General features: G+C 41.4%; 2 protein-coding genes across 8 annotated transcripts in view; one reads left to right on the forward strand and one right to left on the reverse strand.

Moving 5' to 3' along the window:
- The window catches only part of LOC147009886 (exostosin-1-like), a 31,621-nt gene extending 28,483 nt beyond the window's left edge, over positions 1-3,138 (forward strand). Inside the window, exon 11 of the mRNA XM_085862483.1 lies at positions 153-3,138. Coding sequence (XP_085718609.1) covers positions 153-338 — 186 coding nt within the window. The 3' untranslated portion in view covers positions 339-3,138. The remainder of the gene's footprint in view (positions 1-152) is intronic.
- On the reverse strand, positions 2,263-15,498 carry MED30 (mediator complex subunit 30). Of its 7 annotated transcripts, none has more exons than XM_085862491.1 (6): positions 15,361-15,453; positions 13,080-13,125; positions 5,379-5,447; positions 4,286-4,435; positions 3,885-3,989; positions 2,263-3,527 (listed from the first exon to the last, which is right to left on the reverse strand). In XM_085862491.1, coding segments are annotated over exons 1-6 (468 nt in total). In that variant the 5' UTR covers positions 15,363-15,453; the 3' UTR covers positions 2,263-3,431. The 7 variants fall into 7 exon arrangements, with proteins under 7 accessions (XP_085718617.1, XP_085718615.1, XP_085718613.1 ...); XM_085862489.1 differs by having other exon boundaries at positions 4,286-4,438; XM_085862487.1 differs by having other exon boundaries at positions 4,286-4,438; positions 5,224-5,447; positions 15,361-15,446.
- Positions 15,499-15,703: the final 205 nt, after the last annotated feature.

A 15,703-nucleotide genomic window follows, 5' to 3' on the forward strand; every position in this document is an offset into this window, starting at 1 on the left:
AAAACCACCCAATCACATTCCTCGCTCCATTGCAAAAAGTGGATATGTTTGTCCACAATTGTTCTGTCTGGCACTTGTCAGCAAAGAAATGCAACTCCAATTGAAGGGTATTCTCACAATAAATATCTCTAATTAAAATCCTGATCCTCCAGGGCACGCGGACATCGCGCTGGGCCGACCCTGGACACTTCGCACAGCGACAGAGCTGCACAGACGCCTTTGCGTCAACCTTCGGTTTCATGCCACTGCGCCATTCCCGCACACGCCTCGACCCACTGCTTTTTAAGGACCAGGTGTCTGTCTTGCGGAAGAAGTACCGTGACATTGAGCGGCTGTGAATCACCCGGGCAGCACATGCCAGATGTTCAAAAAGGTCGAGTTGCAAGCGCTGGACTTTTGCGGTTCTCGACACCCCTCAATCGAACAGTCCCGAATCTGGAACTGAGCACTGACGCTTTTGTTTTTCTGATGCATCTTCGGATGTAGTTGGTACTTTTAACCTGTGCCAGTGTGCCTATATGTTGTATATTTTGTTTTGAGGATGTGTTCATTCCAGAAGTTCAGTTTGGTGGTATTGCTACCAAATCAGTATCCCACTCATCTTCACTGGGGCTGTTAAGACATCCGGCGATGGTCATCGGCCAGACTGCGTAAACCACTGAACTTAGCCTTTGAGTGACCACCCCCACCAACCCCAGTACAAATTGGTGATTATTTTTGTATTCGGGGGGGGGGGGGGTCGTGCAATGCAAAACGGTTGAACCCTCCCCCCCCCCTCCCCTTTTGATCTCCTTATGGCGCTGGCGTCACCAGAAAGATGGGACTTTCCCTAGGATTTCTGAGCCAATGCGTAATCCTGTGAAAATATTTTGAATTGAAACTTGTTTGATCACCAGTACCCGTAAATGAGGCACACTGATGTTTGGAACACGCATCGCCAAGAACAAGATAAAGTCTGCAGGCCAGCCATCAAGATACGTTTCAGGTTTTATTGACTTTTATTCTTACGTAACGTTAACCTCGAGAGCACGCATGCCTCATGAAAATTACTTTGTTTCCTCATGGAAATGTATTGTTCATTTGTAGAATTTAGGGCTTGCTTCCCTAGTGGACCCTTAGGTCTGCATAGCAGGAAATTAAGACTGCTCAAACATTGCAGGATAATCGGTTTTCTTTTGTGGGGCAACAAACAAGACAAAAACAATCGCTTACCAAGAATTATTTTTTGGATGGGGAGGGGGTGGTCTTGATGGAACCTTCGTTCCTGTGATGTGCCCTCCCTCCCCTCTCACCCCCCCCCTTCCCTTGCAGGATCAAATTGTATTCTGAACCGGAAAGCAATGGCAAAGCATTCACCATATTTTCCCTGCTGTGAGAGAGCGCTTTGGCAACACCTAACCTCTTTTAAAGGAGAATGGTCCCATGGATTAGTTATAACTTTTTCTCAAGTTGCTATGAATTGGATGAGCAATGAGGTGGCGTCCTCGGCACTTGAAAATGATGGTTAGAGCATCAGAAGAACTATTGGATTTGACTTGTCATACCAACTTTCACTTAAGGTTTTAGTTTAGAATCGCTTCGTCTTTTGGGGGGTTTGCACCTAGAAAGGGACGATCAACTATTTAATGCAATGTTTTTTCCTGTTGCAAAACATTACATGATCAACTAGAAGGGCACTCGGTAGAGTGCATACCTCCGCCATGCAATGCCTGATCCACAAGAACATATCGGGCTCATTACATTTTTGAAATATCATGCTATACAGTACTTTGTCGTTTTTGACCCTATCTCTCAATGGTGAAGAATCACTTAAAAAATGAAATAATTCTCGTATCCAGATCCGGATCTTCACCAAAATCTAATCAGTTCGTCCGTATCACACACCGAACCAGCCCACCAAATTTCATCCGGATCCATCCACAACTTTTTGAGATATCCTGCACATAGACAGACAGAAAATGGTGAAAACGTAATCGCCTTCACCTTTGGTGGCAGAGGTAATCATGTGATGCAGATTGGTACGAGTAATAAACCTATCGGAGGTTTTGACAGCATTATGTAAATTTTGCAAGGAAACGCATCGTCGCTATCGTGAAACCAGTTGGGCATTTCCATTGCGAGAAATAAATTTAAAAAATTTATTGTTCACCGTGTACATATAATCGAGCTCAGGTTAACCCTCGATTGTATGTCTAAATTTGTACAAGACGCTACAGAAGCAGTTTCAGCATTTCAGGAACAATGTCTCATGAAGTTTAAGTGTTTTTGTTTTTTGGGGGTTTTTTTTTTTTTTTTTTTTTTGCCTTAAACCAAGTTTTGTACAAATGTTTTCAGTCTGTTTCTTAAAGTGCACTTTCCTGTTGATTTTGAACCCGATCAAGCTCGTTCCGAAGTGCAAGGTTTTATGTGTTGAATCTGACTCTCCCATTGTCAATGTATTCTTAGCAGAAGAACCGATGTTATAGCCTTGACTTTTGGTTAAAATCTCTCTCTCTCTAACCTTAGTTTCAATTTATCAGCACCTGAAGGAAATATTTTTTGCTTGAGCTTTGAAAGGCAGCTATTTGTTCAAACACTTGAAGGACTTCTCTTCTGAATGAAATTATTGCACGGCTTTCACGATGAGGCCCAAAAGCAGACACTACTTGAGATGATGAAACAAACTTGAAGCTTTTAAACGATAAGTTGCACAACCCCCATCCAATAACACACCGCTGGGCCTTGTCTCGCTTGCAGAATGATCCTTTAGTTTGTACAAATAACTTATTCGTGGATACAGTATCCATCTGTCCGTTACCCAGTCTCATCTGAAAGGAAATTGAAAGCAGCGTCGCCCAAGACAAATCTAAACATATAAAATGGGGGGAGAAAAAAAAATTGCTTATACACAAGCCACCCTCTCTCCACTACAAATCATGAAGCAGATCAAAAGCAAATTATTGTTGGGTAACTCTTTACGTTAACTGCCAAAGGGTTCATTTCAAATGAGAAAGACTTGCTTTTTAAACCTTTGTTAAAAATCAGTGTATGCAAGCCTTAAATGGGTTTTTTTTTTCTTTAATTGCAGTAGTTAATACTATGTTCTATCATGCCTCATTTCTCAAATTTCATATCTTGAATAAAACAACAGGATTTTCATTGGAGGATCTTGTGTCTGTATCGTGAAACTGCAGGTCCTGTAAATCCCCCTCCCCCCCCCCCCCCGTTACAGGGTTTGTGGCACAGCGGTGGCCTCGTGGTGAGATCAGGAGGGGCACTGCAGCAGCTGTGGGTTCCAATTCAGGATCCCACATTCGTCTCAAAGTACCATCTTGTTCGTTAATGACCTTCGAGGACGAGGGGTATTCTGTTTGTTCTTCGTTATACCAGTCCTCAAGTTACGAATGTAAAAGATACGATTCCAGCACTAAATGTGTAGAAGGAAAACAGTACTAGCTCCGTGCAGACATCATCAAATTGATGTCCCAGATGAGATTTCGCAGCGTGTCTATCACCTGCTTCAGCTGTTGGTTCTTCTGCCGGAGTTTCTGCAAAAATGAAACTGAGGGTTTCAATAACATGGTAACACCTACAGTTGACATAGTTGTCAAGTTGAGTTAAATAAAAAATGGGGGCCAAACTCAGCATGATGACGGAGCATCTGCTCGGTCATACTAAAAATGGCACATTCCACTTCCTCACTTGATACTTGACCTGCGATTATGTCCAATGAGGATGGTGATGGACATCATATTACGGTTGGATACATGAAAGTACGAGTCTGATCCATTTAGGATTTTAGTGGTGGTGGTGGAATGTTGAAAGCTGGATGCAAAGTTTATTTATTCATTTATTTTCAATGAACATTGCACACATCATTCCACAAGACAATCTTACGTCCTTACCTCTATGAGCTCCCGCCTTTCCTCATTGGCGCTGATCAATGCAGGGTTCGTTTTCTCCTGCTTCGTTCCTTCCTCATCCACAAAAGGGATATGCAACAGCGGCACCTGCACGTCACAACTGTTAGGTTGCATCATGAAAATGGCTTTCACGCAAGACAACTTTCAGACTGCCAGAGAGGTTTTTTTTTTTTAAGTAATATCCTTCCTCCCTCCTTTTCCCAACAGGTTAAGGCTCATGGAGATTGTATAAGTAACAGAAGTAGGAAAAGGAAGCTGATATGACATTTTACAATAAACTCCTTAAGTCACCAACTGGAGTAAACTGTTCTGAAGGGGAAAGGGGTTGACAACACATGCCAAGCATTAAATATATAATCGTATACGCCATTGCCATACTCAACCTCTGGTTCTCCTGGCCCGGCTTTCTCACGGCACTTGTCGAAGACGAGCCGCAGTTTGCGGAAGAGCACCGTAAGCTGACGGAGGTGTTCCTGCAATTTTGCTTGACGTTCACTATGCACAGCGACGCTGTACGAACCCCCGTTGGGAAGCTGCTAGGGAATGGTGCAAAAGGGTTCGGGGAGTACAGGTCCTATTTCCAAAAAACTATATAAACTTCTGATGCAAGAGAAAACAACTGTGTCCAATTAAACAGTCATTTGCACTCTCAGGAAAAGGAATGTAAATGACAGACCTCAAATCCAAGCTGATTGCCCACCCGCATTCATTTGTCCCCATATTCCCAATTTGAGAAGTCTCTCTGTGCCCATAATCTCTTCCTTCACTTCAGTCTTTCAAATGTGTTGTCGATCACTTCCTCTTGCTCACCTAAGCATGTCCACACGATTCTTCCCATGCCATTGTACGTATACCCACTTCCCACACCCCACCCCTACAAATACAACCGCAAGGTGGGGAAACGTCAAAATGCACCAAATGGACAAGGTGCAAGACCAGAAAAGAGATGGTATACGACAATGACCATCAACTGATCTGCGATGGCAAAAGTGAAAGGCCCATCGACTTGGCTTAATCACAGGAGATTACAACAATCTTGAAGGCCTTTGTTTCCGCAGCGTTAAGCCAAGCAAAGTGTAAGGCAGGGGCGTCAACCCAGATGGGGAGAGCAGTACTCCATCAAGCTACGGATGAAGGCCTTGTAGGTGGATAAGAGTTCAGGTGTGCCAAAGAAAGACTTTGCCCAACAGAGAATAAGGAGGGATTTTTTTTGCAAGAATCACAATTTACTGGACAACTTGAGAGAGAAATATGCGATTGGAATTTTAATCAATACACAGCCTTAAGTGGCACGAAGATAAGAAAACATACAGACAAACACCTGCATCCCACGAAGAATCTGGAAAACCTCGGTTGTCCTTGTTACAATGTCCTGCATCGTATCTTGCCCAATGCGGCACAAGGATGCCGTGTTAACCTCCCTCGGGGGACCAGTTACGATTGGAACACCTGTTGGGTAACCAGTTGTGCCCGTACCAGGAAGCAGCACACCCTGAGCAGTTGGATTGGACGCTGCCATTCAATGCAAACCCAAGCACAGAACACCTGAAAATAGTCACAGTATTAAAATAAAAACAATACATTGAGAATTGACATATCAAACTGAAGCATCACCTTTTAGGAATATATATATATATATATATATATATATATATATATATATATATATATATATATATATATATATATATATATATATATATATATATACACATATATATATATACACATATATTTCCAGCAGTGTGTGTGTGTGTGTGTGTGTGTGTGTGTGTGTGTGTGTGTGTGTGTGTGTGTGTGTGTGTGTGTGTGTGTGTGTGTGTGTGTGTGTGTGTGTGTGTGTGTGTGACCGCTGTTTCTCGACAATCGCTGGTCCGATCTAATTGAAACTTGCCAGGTATATTGCTGGGGACCTGAGGATGTGCCTTTTCAAGGTTTGATATTAATCGGACAAGTGCTTCCCAAGTTATGGCTATTACCAAACCGATGAGAAGACACGTTGTTGCGTGGGCGTGGCCGATGGGGAAGGGAAGCTCAGCCGCATTCGCCATTACGGATTACAACGTACGGACTTCCGGATCCATTATGGGTTACAACGTACGGACTTCCAGATAATGATGACTTCGTGTATTCCAATAATTTCTCGATTTCTTATGCGCATTTATAGATAAACAATGCCCCAAGTTATGATCGTTTTCATATTAGACTGTGTATAAATTTCGGTAACAGATTGCTGGTATGCTCCAAACCAGGAAGTAAATTTTTTTTCTCCCTTCTCTTTTTGTTTTTCCTTGCCACGACATTGCGAAAAGGTAAAATACGTTGGCGCTAATTGAATAATTGGGTATTAAAACTAAATTGCGAATAATATTCGAACTTCCGGGCCACGCACGTACGGGCACTCGAGAGCGAAGAAACGGCCTGTGTGGTTGTTTGTTGCACGCGGTTTGAATTTTTTTTTATGGGCACGTACATATATATATATATATATATATATATATATATATATATATATATATATATATATATATATATATATATATATATATATATATATATAAATATATATAATATTGTTACAGATCTGGATTCAACATACAGGTCCCAAAAGTCAGTTATCCCGTTAAGTACATGTGTAGTCAGATCCCTTTCCTTTTGTCTAATGGGAGAATCAAAAACGTGCGTTGCGACTTCTTTTAGGTAGGTTATTAAATCTTTACATCCAACTAAACATCCAACAAACCATCGAAGACAATCCAACAAACCATCGAAGACAATCCAACAAACCATCTAAGACCATCCAACAAACAAACCGACAACACCACTGAACAAGCGCTTCACCCGCCCAACCGGCAACTCGCTGTTTCAAGGCAAAATCTTTGTGATGTACCTGTTGGGCGAGTCCGCACGTGTGGAGTGGGCAGGCTTCCCGGTATGACCGAGATCCCGCCCAGAAATGGCGGACCCATGGAAGCCCCGTCCAATCGGGGCGAACAGTGACGTCAGTTTCTCCAAGGCCCCTCCCCGCTGAGGGAGGTCCATAAAAGTTACGACACCATCCTCAGTGGAGAGGAGTTTTCACGGTGGCTGTGAGCAGTCTGGTTCGTTCTTCACGTAGGCTGTTACGGGGAGAGGAGTTCTGTGGACCCCGACTATTCACCACGCAAGCGCCGCCACGAGCCACGAGTCCCACACGTGCGACAGGGATCAAACCGACGACCTGTTGGCAGGTGCCGCATTACAGAGTACTCCTTTTCCTTTGACGACCAGGTACCCACAAACTCTGACCCCCAGCTTGTCTCTCTTCACGGCTGCGAGGGTCAAATAAAGACTCTGGGGTTTATTTTATTTTTGTGTGTGGGCCCGTCTTTAAGTAGAACTGAGTAAGTGTTTTTGCTTATTGTAAATACTAGTGCGTGGCCGTACGTGCAAAAAAAAAAATAAAAAAAATTGTGACATCATTACACCGTGTCCTGTCATTGGTTTGGTAAATAAATGGCCATAACTTGGGAACCACTTGTCCCATATGTGCGTGCCCGTATGCGCGGGCCCGTACGTGTGTGCTCGTATGTGCGTGCAAAAAAAAGAAAAGAATTGTGACGTCAATCGTGACGTCATAGCACCATGTACTAAAAAAAAAAAAAAAATTCAAACCGCATGCCAGAAACAACAACCACACAGGCTGTTCCTTTGCTCTCGCGTGCCCGTATGTGCGTGGCCGTAAGTGCAAAAAAAAAAAAATTGGGACGTCAATCGTGATGTCGTAGCACCGTGTCCTGTCATTGGTTTGGTAAATAAATGGCCATAACTTGGGAACCACTTGTCTGATTAATATCAAACCTTGAAAATGCACATCCACAGGGCCCCAGCAATATACGTGGCAAGTTTCAATGAGATCGGAGCAGTGGTTGTCGAGAAACAGCGGTCACAGACACACACACACACACACACACACACACACACACACACACACACACACACACACACACACACACACACACACACACACACACACACTGCTGGAATTATAGATAGATAAAGCAGGAATGTCTGGCTGTCCGTCCGTCCATCGTCCCCGAACTACTCCCTCAGTTTTGAGGCTAGCCTTGCCAAACCTTCTGTGGAAATTTTGGGGTCCCATCCATTGTCCTCAGGTGGGTGGGAGGTTTAATAAATAACTCAATCGAATTATGATTTTGAGTTTCGATTCGTACAAAGCTGCTCTCGATCCGGATGTAACGTCAGAATGACGTCTCTCTTCGTTTACTTCACGTGTTTGTAACATTGTATTTTGTTATATTAATAATGTAGTTTAAAATTTGTGATGGCAATGATAATTATGTGTGAAATGAAAATATTGAGAGGTTGAGTTCCAAGCAGAATGAGGAAATTTTGTGAAGTGTTCCACCTGTGCCATTCATGAATTCGGCATTTGTAGTTTTGCCATTTCCCCCACCCCCCCCCCCAAGGTCCTTCACGAACCGGCTGTCCAAGCCCTCCTGTGCATACTGCATAGCACAGGTACCTTGCTAATCAAATATACTTTGCTTTGAAATTCACAAAGAGAAACTGCTCAAACAAGCACGCCAACGGAACGGAGCGCTCGGCACAGCTTAAAAACATGGCAGTCTCCATAGAAACAATGCCATTGTGGTACTCGAGCAAATGCTGTCCGGGCCGTCGTTTTCAGTTTTACTCGATCCTCTTGTGACAACTTCCCCAAATAGTCCATGAGCTCGACAAGATATTGGTACCACCTGGGGGGAGTAAATGCCACTATGATTTTCTGAAAGTACTAGGTATATAGTTTCAGAAAATCCCATAAGCCAAGGCTGGATCCACAGCTTAATTGTAAAAATCGGCCTTTGAATGTTGGCATGTGCGTTCGAATTCGAGGACAAAATTTTGGGGTAGGGAAATCAAAAATGCAATATCTCAATAAGTAGAAGGAATAATTAAACAAATAACCACTCATATTTTTGCTAATCAAAAGTTTTATTTATTATAATTATTTTTATGCAAATTAGGTCATTCTCAAGGTCACCAGACGTCAGAAGGTCACCATTTTTGGTGGGTGCCTAAAATCTGGATACCCATTTAATAAATTACCGTAAAAATATCCAAACATGGTATTTCCTGATTCAAAATGGGTCTTATGAAAGCTGAAGGAGCTCAAAACCATTTAAAGGAAACAATATGAGGTTATACCTATCAACCGAGGTAGGACGTGGAATAATTGCAGACATATTATATATATATCAAAAGATGAAAATATTTGCGATTTGGGATGGGGAAAATGAAAAATGCAATTACACTACTATTATATAGAATTATTAGCCAAATGACCACTTATCTTGCTGAGAATTGTGGATTCTGTTGCACAAATAATGTTTTATGCAAATTAGGTCATTACCAAGGTCACCAGAGGTCAAAAGGTAATCATTGTGGCAGGTACCTAAAATATGGATACCCATTGAAGAAATCACCGTAAAAATGACAAACATGGAATTTAGTGAGTCAAAACTGACCACTTATTCTGTTGTGTAAATAGTTCTATCACTTGGAATGTATGTTATGCTCATAATACTTTTATCAAGGTCATCAGAGGTCAAAATGTTATAGTCTTGGGATTACCATGAACCTAGCCATTGAGCGTTTTCCACATGTTCTGTAAACCACAAATCATAAAATTGACAAGCGAAACGTTTTATTCCTGGGACAGTAAGTCAGGCCAATATATGTACAACATTTATTTTAACCCCAACCCATGAAAAAAGTGCATATTACGAGGCTCGCAACTTTCACACATCTACCAAAATATAAGTGGAAAACAGTGCAATTGCAAGTCAAGGATGACTCATGTTCTCTTTGAAAACCTGCAGTTCTTCTTTCAACCTTACATTTTCCTTAATAACCTCACCTAGTGAAAGATTATCTGGGAACACTAAGATTTTACCTTTATCATCAGGATTCATGTGTCGGCTTTCACCAAACTCAGCAACAAGTTTTCTCTGAATATGTTTTTTTGTGGAACTTTTTACCTCAGTTACACCCATAGATAACAAGGTATCTGTCAGTTTCTTTGTTAGTTCAGTAAGTCTAACAACATTAGGTTTCTGAAACAGATCATTGCTGATATACTTAAACAGTTCTTCATAAGTCCTTTTTTCAGCTCTGCCATAAATTACATCAGGATCAGGCTCAGTTTCCGTTGTACAATTGTTATTGTCATCAGTTGTCACTTTCTTTCGTGGCCTTGTGAATGCACGATAGCACTGCCCATGATAGTGTCCTTCAGCGCCCACTAATTCCCTTGAAAGGATTGCGATTATACGACCATCTTCTTTACGTATAGCTGCCTCTCTGACTGTCCCGTTGGCATGGAGATCTACACATTTAACCAGTTGGTCTCTTGTATTTGTCCCTTTCAAGTATTTGCTACTTTTCAGACAGAATATGCAGACAGGTTCGTACACAGTAGATGCAAATGGAGCCGATGATTCTCTCCTATTAAAGATCTTTGGCTTAGCAGTGGCGTCAGGTGGATCCTCTGTATTCTTGCTCTCACTTATGTCATCCAAGTCTCTCTTTTTAATGAAACGATTTCGACACTGGTTATGATAAAACACCTCTGGAACACGACCAGATTCAGCTTTCGCAGCAATCATGAGAATATGATGATTATCCCTAATTTCAGCAGCTTGAACACGTCTTGTCCACGAGTCCCAACCCTTTGGTGAACTGAGTTCAGGGTTACGATCATTGCAATCAAAAATACAAGACTTGCACAACTTTTTCCTCTGTACTTCAATGTTCCCCTGGTCAGCACCAGCTCGTCTTTCAGCAGGAACACCCTGTTCATCCTCATCCATCATGAAGTAGGGTTCGCTCAAATGCACTTCGCGACCCTGAAAAACCAAAGGAAGCATCCTCATAGAGATGTAATTTTAAAAGCATCTTATTGATTTTATATCAAATGTAATGTTAACCCTTTAGGAACCGTATCACCCTAACCCGCCCACGCATGCATCATTCCATATCACCGAAGCCCGCCCTCATATTTAGGTGCCCCTCTGGGACAAACGAAAAATGACACCCCCCCCCCCACCCAATTTTTTGCAAAACTTCACAAACCTTCATCAGGTGAGTTTGCTATCTTATATAATGGTGTTTCCAACTATTCCCCCAGGTTCCTTGCCAATACAGCAACAGGGGCCTCAAAATTGAATTTAATTGATTTTGGTCATAGTCCAAGTCGGGAGGGGTTAATTTAATTTCCATTATCTGCACAATTGTGGTAAATTTTCTACTGTAACCCTATCGAGAAAGACCTAAGGAACAAAAATAATAACACTTGTAGCACATCATCTTCAACTTTTTATATCTCATTCGAGGAAAAACCTAACCACGGTCAAAAATGACAGAATCTGTGAAAACCTGTAAAAAGCTCAATTATGTGTGGCACCTAAAGGGTTAAAAGATGCATGCTGAGAAGAATCATCATAATCTTGTGGCATATTGATATCAAATTCCTGAATTAACATCCTGCAATCTGCAAGATTTAGACTGGAGACTGAGAAATGTACATTGTAATACATGTACAATGTACATGGATGTGTTCTTGACCTAGGAAGTTGGCCCTAATCTCAACTGCGTTGACATTTCTACATCTATTTCACCAGGTTAACTCACTTACCTTGACTACATCCTCCGAATAATTCCAGCAATCATTGCTTTCATGTCTTGTACACCAGAAATTATTTAATCATTGCTTTACATTACAATGACAGGTGTCAAGTCAAAATGTCAAGTGGTTTCTTTTGCTAATGAGCTAGAAAACAAAAGTACCAATTAATTCACTTAGAAACCTGTAGATGGAGTTGGCAACAAAAGTAAAAACAAAAAAAAACCACCTGACTGAAACTGGTCCTACTAGCAAATTATACATGTATTTTGAGCAATGACCTATGATGACCTGCGACACATGCTGTATGCAAAAGTGACCTCTGGTGACCTTGGTAATGACCTAATTTGCATAAAACATTGTTTGTGCAACAGAAGCCACAATAATCAGCAAAATAAAAGGTCTTTTGGATCATAATTCTATACATTAGTAGAGTTATTGCATTTTTCATTTTCTCCACCCCAAATCGCACATTTTTTCCTCTTTTGAAATTTATGTCCGCAATTATTCCATGTCCTATCTCTGTTGAGAGGGATAACCGCATTTTGTTTTCTTTAAATGGTTTTGAGCTCCTTCAGCTATAATAAGACTCATTTTGAATCAGGAAATACCATGTTTGGATGTTTTTATGGTGATTTCTTAAATGGGTATCCAGATTTTAGGCACCCGCCAAAAGTGATGACCTTTTGACCTCTGGTGACCTTGAGAATGACCTAATTTGCATAAAACTAATTTTAATTAAAAACATTTGATTAGCAAAAATGAGTGGTCATTTGTTAAATTATTCCTTCTACTTATTGAGTTATTGCATTTTTGATTTCCCCTACCCCAAAATTTTGACCTCAATTGTCAACAAATTCGAACGCACACGCCTGCGTTCAAAGGCCGATTTTTACAATTAAGCTGTGGATCCAGCCTTGGCTTATGGGATTTTCTGAAACTATAGAACATGTACTTTCAGAAAATCATCGTGGCCTTTACTCCCCCAGGTGGTACCAATCCATGAAATTTTGGGGTCTAGCTCATGGACTAAAACGAATGTATTGCCTTAGTAGAGGCTACAGAGTATGAGGAGCTAAAGAGGGAAAGAAAGATAAAGAAATGGGGGATTAGGAGGAGGTTCCTTCCGCCAAGCTCATCTCTGGACCCTACGACTGTGCATTTTTTTTGAAGGGGGGCAGGAAGGGGTTTTGGATGTTTGTATATCTTGAAGAATTATGAAATGCAAGTTTCAAGAATATTTCAAGAATACGTAACAGGGGAATGCTTCTGAACATCGTTTTGAACCCGACTATTGCAGCCATTTTGCGAACATAACGAAGCACCTCTCTTCATCGCTTGCTCCACTTGCCGAGCGGCTAGGTGAGCGTCTTGCAAAGCAGATGATACGGAACGACTCGCTTGTAAAGCGATAGTGAGCTGCCTGCTAACAGAACCCCCCCCCCCTAATGAAGTCCACGTGGTAAAGGTCGGGGTTTTACGTAATGGATCACCTTGCGGGTGGAAGATGCTCCAAATCTCAAGGTAGACACAACTGACCTGTAAAGCATAAACACAAAAAGATTGCTTGAAGTAGATTTTTTCAGTGAAAGTATAGACAGTGAAAGCATGGCCTGACGATCTTTTAGACTTTTGAGGTTTTCAAGAGGTGTCAGAAAAGTTATCAAAGACATAACTGCCTCGCGATGGTTGAGCGGCCATTGTGACGTCAAAACGTGAGACAGGTTAGTTCTACCCTCACGATGCCCGTTGTCCTCACAACGAAGCAAATAATTGGTGAAGCCCCTGGTTAACCTCCGCCATCGAAGATGGATGGAGGTTACTGTTTTCACCCGTCTGTTTGTTTGTTTGTGAACAGTATTACGGAAAAACTCCTGGACGGATTTCGACGAAACTTGGTGGGAGGATTAGGTATGGTCCAAGGACCATGCAATTAGATTTTGGACTTGGTCCAAAGTCTAATATAGCCGCTATGGCGGCCATTTTGAAAAATTATTTGAATTTTGTTTTTGCATTTCTACATGTTTTAAGTGATTTCCAACCAAAAAAATTAATGTTAGAGAAAAAAATTTTTTCGATTTTATTTGAATTTTTTTTATTTTTGCATTTCTACATGTTCTAAGTGATTTCCAACCCCCCCAAAAAAATTGTTAGAGAAAAAAAAAATTTCGATTTTTTTGGGTATTTCTACATGCACGTCAATCTAGTTTAGTTTATTCAATCGTGGTTCACTAGAGTCTGATCCGTTTTGACCTACAATGAATAGGATATCAGGTTCACTTAAGTGACTCAGCAGTATTGGTGGCAGAGGTGGCAGAGCCAGACTCTTCCGAGTGCTCCCCCTCTAGTTACCTTCGCATTCTGCGAAAGGTTATGTTTTGGTCGCTGTGTATTTACTTATTTGTGAATATGTGTGTTTGTTTGTTATTCGCATAACTCAGAAAGTATAAAACTGAATTGCATGAAATTTGGTGGGATGATTCGTGAGTATCCAAGGACGATTTGATTAGATTTTGGGAGCGATCGGGTCAAAGGTCAAGGTCATGAAAAGGTCAAAAACACTTTTGAGCATAACTTCCTTCATAATACAGCTATCGACATGAAACCACCGCCATATTGTTCCATGACGAGATACCTTTCGGATATGTAGTGTCGGATTTGACGTAACGTCATCGGAAGTGCGTCTAAATGACGTCACAAGATGACGTCAATTTTCAATTTTCGATCTCATCAGTTTTGATCATACCGTTTTGTAGGACTTACCTAAAGGACGTCACCCACCAAATTTTACTTCGATCGGACTGACCGTTATGACGTCATTGACGTTTGAACATGACGTTTTTCAATTGTGGCTCAAATGTCCTGATATTTTACATTCAAATATCTATATAATTTATAAAGCAAAGTCTCCCAAATCCAGGCATTAGGATCAGTACCAAAATATCTGTTTATTGATGTACAGGTTTTGCCAATTAACTCTGTAGTCAAGGTCAAGGTCACACTCAAGGTCAAAATATACTTGTAGGCATAGCTTCAGATCTAATAGAGCTATTGACATGAAACCAACGTTACAACGTTCAGTGAACTACGAGCTTTCAGAATGGTAGTCCCCGATTGGACGTGATGTCCCTGGAAGTGCGTCAAAATGACGTCAAAAGATGACGTCATTTTTCAACTTTTCAGTGTTTATCATTCCATTTTGTTGGACTGCCTTCAAGGAGGTTACACACCAAATTTGACGTCAATCGGACGTCCACGGCCACCCCTCTCATCACCACGCCCACCATGCATCATCACCATGCCCTTCCCCATAGGCCCGCAGACTCCACCACAGACGGTTGTGACGTCATGGACGTTTTAAATTGACGTTTTTCAAATGTGCCCGGAAAAAAGTTGCGGCGGCGAAGGTATGCGCTCTACCGAGTGCCCGTTCGAGTTTCTCATGCAACGCCGGCCTCGAATGTTTAATGGCCGAGCGGCGAGCACATCTAAACCTGAAGCCAAGCTGAAAGAAAAAGGACGATAACTGGTGCGGAAAGAACACCCTTGAGGAGAAAATGTGGATTTTAAAGCCACGAGACCGTGTGCTGGTGAAGCAGGTATCAAGTGGGTGCACGTGCCTCATTCAGGACGAGCGCAAACAGCGGGATGGTTTTTTTTTTAAGTCTCAATGTATCCTTTATCTTTACCTCACCGAGTAACGACAGTACAAATTTTGGATTCAATCAATGACCTGCACGAACGAACCGGTGAAAAAACATAAGTAAAACTTACATCTGCGGCAGACGCTGACTCGTTCGTGTCTAATCTCGCGATATTAGCCTTCTTCCATGTTGCACAATGCTGTAATCTCGCGACATTTCAGCGTGTGATGAATCTCGTGAGATACATTCATCTTCTCGCGAGATAACGTTAATGGCTGGTTGTCATGGTTATCGTTATTTTATTGATTTATTTATTGGTGCTACTTTAATTTCATGTTTAGTGCGTCACATCACTATGATATATATATATATATATATATATATATATATATATATATATATATATATATATATATATATATATATATATATATATATATATATGTCCGTACTGCGGAGAAACAGGATGCAAA

The sequence above is a fragment of the Eptatretus burgeri genome, chromosome 17 (assembly GCF_056783735.1).
Source record: "Eptatretus burgeri isolate ZD-2024b chromosome 17, Ebu_testis_v1, whole genome shotgun sequence".
Classification (NCBI taxonomy): Eukaryota; Metazoa; Chordata; class Myxini; order Myxiniformes; family Myxinidae; genus Eptatretus; species Eptatretus burgeri.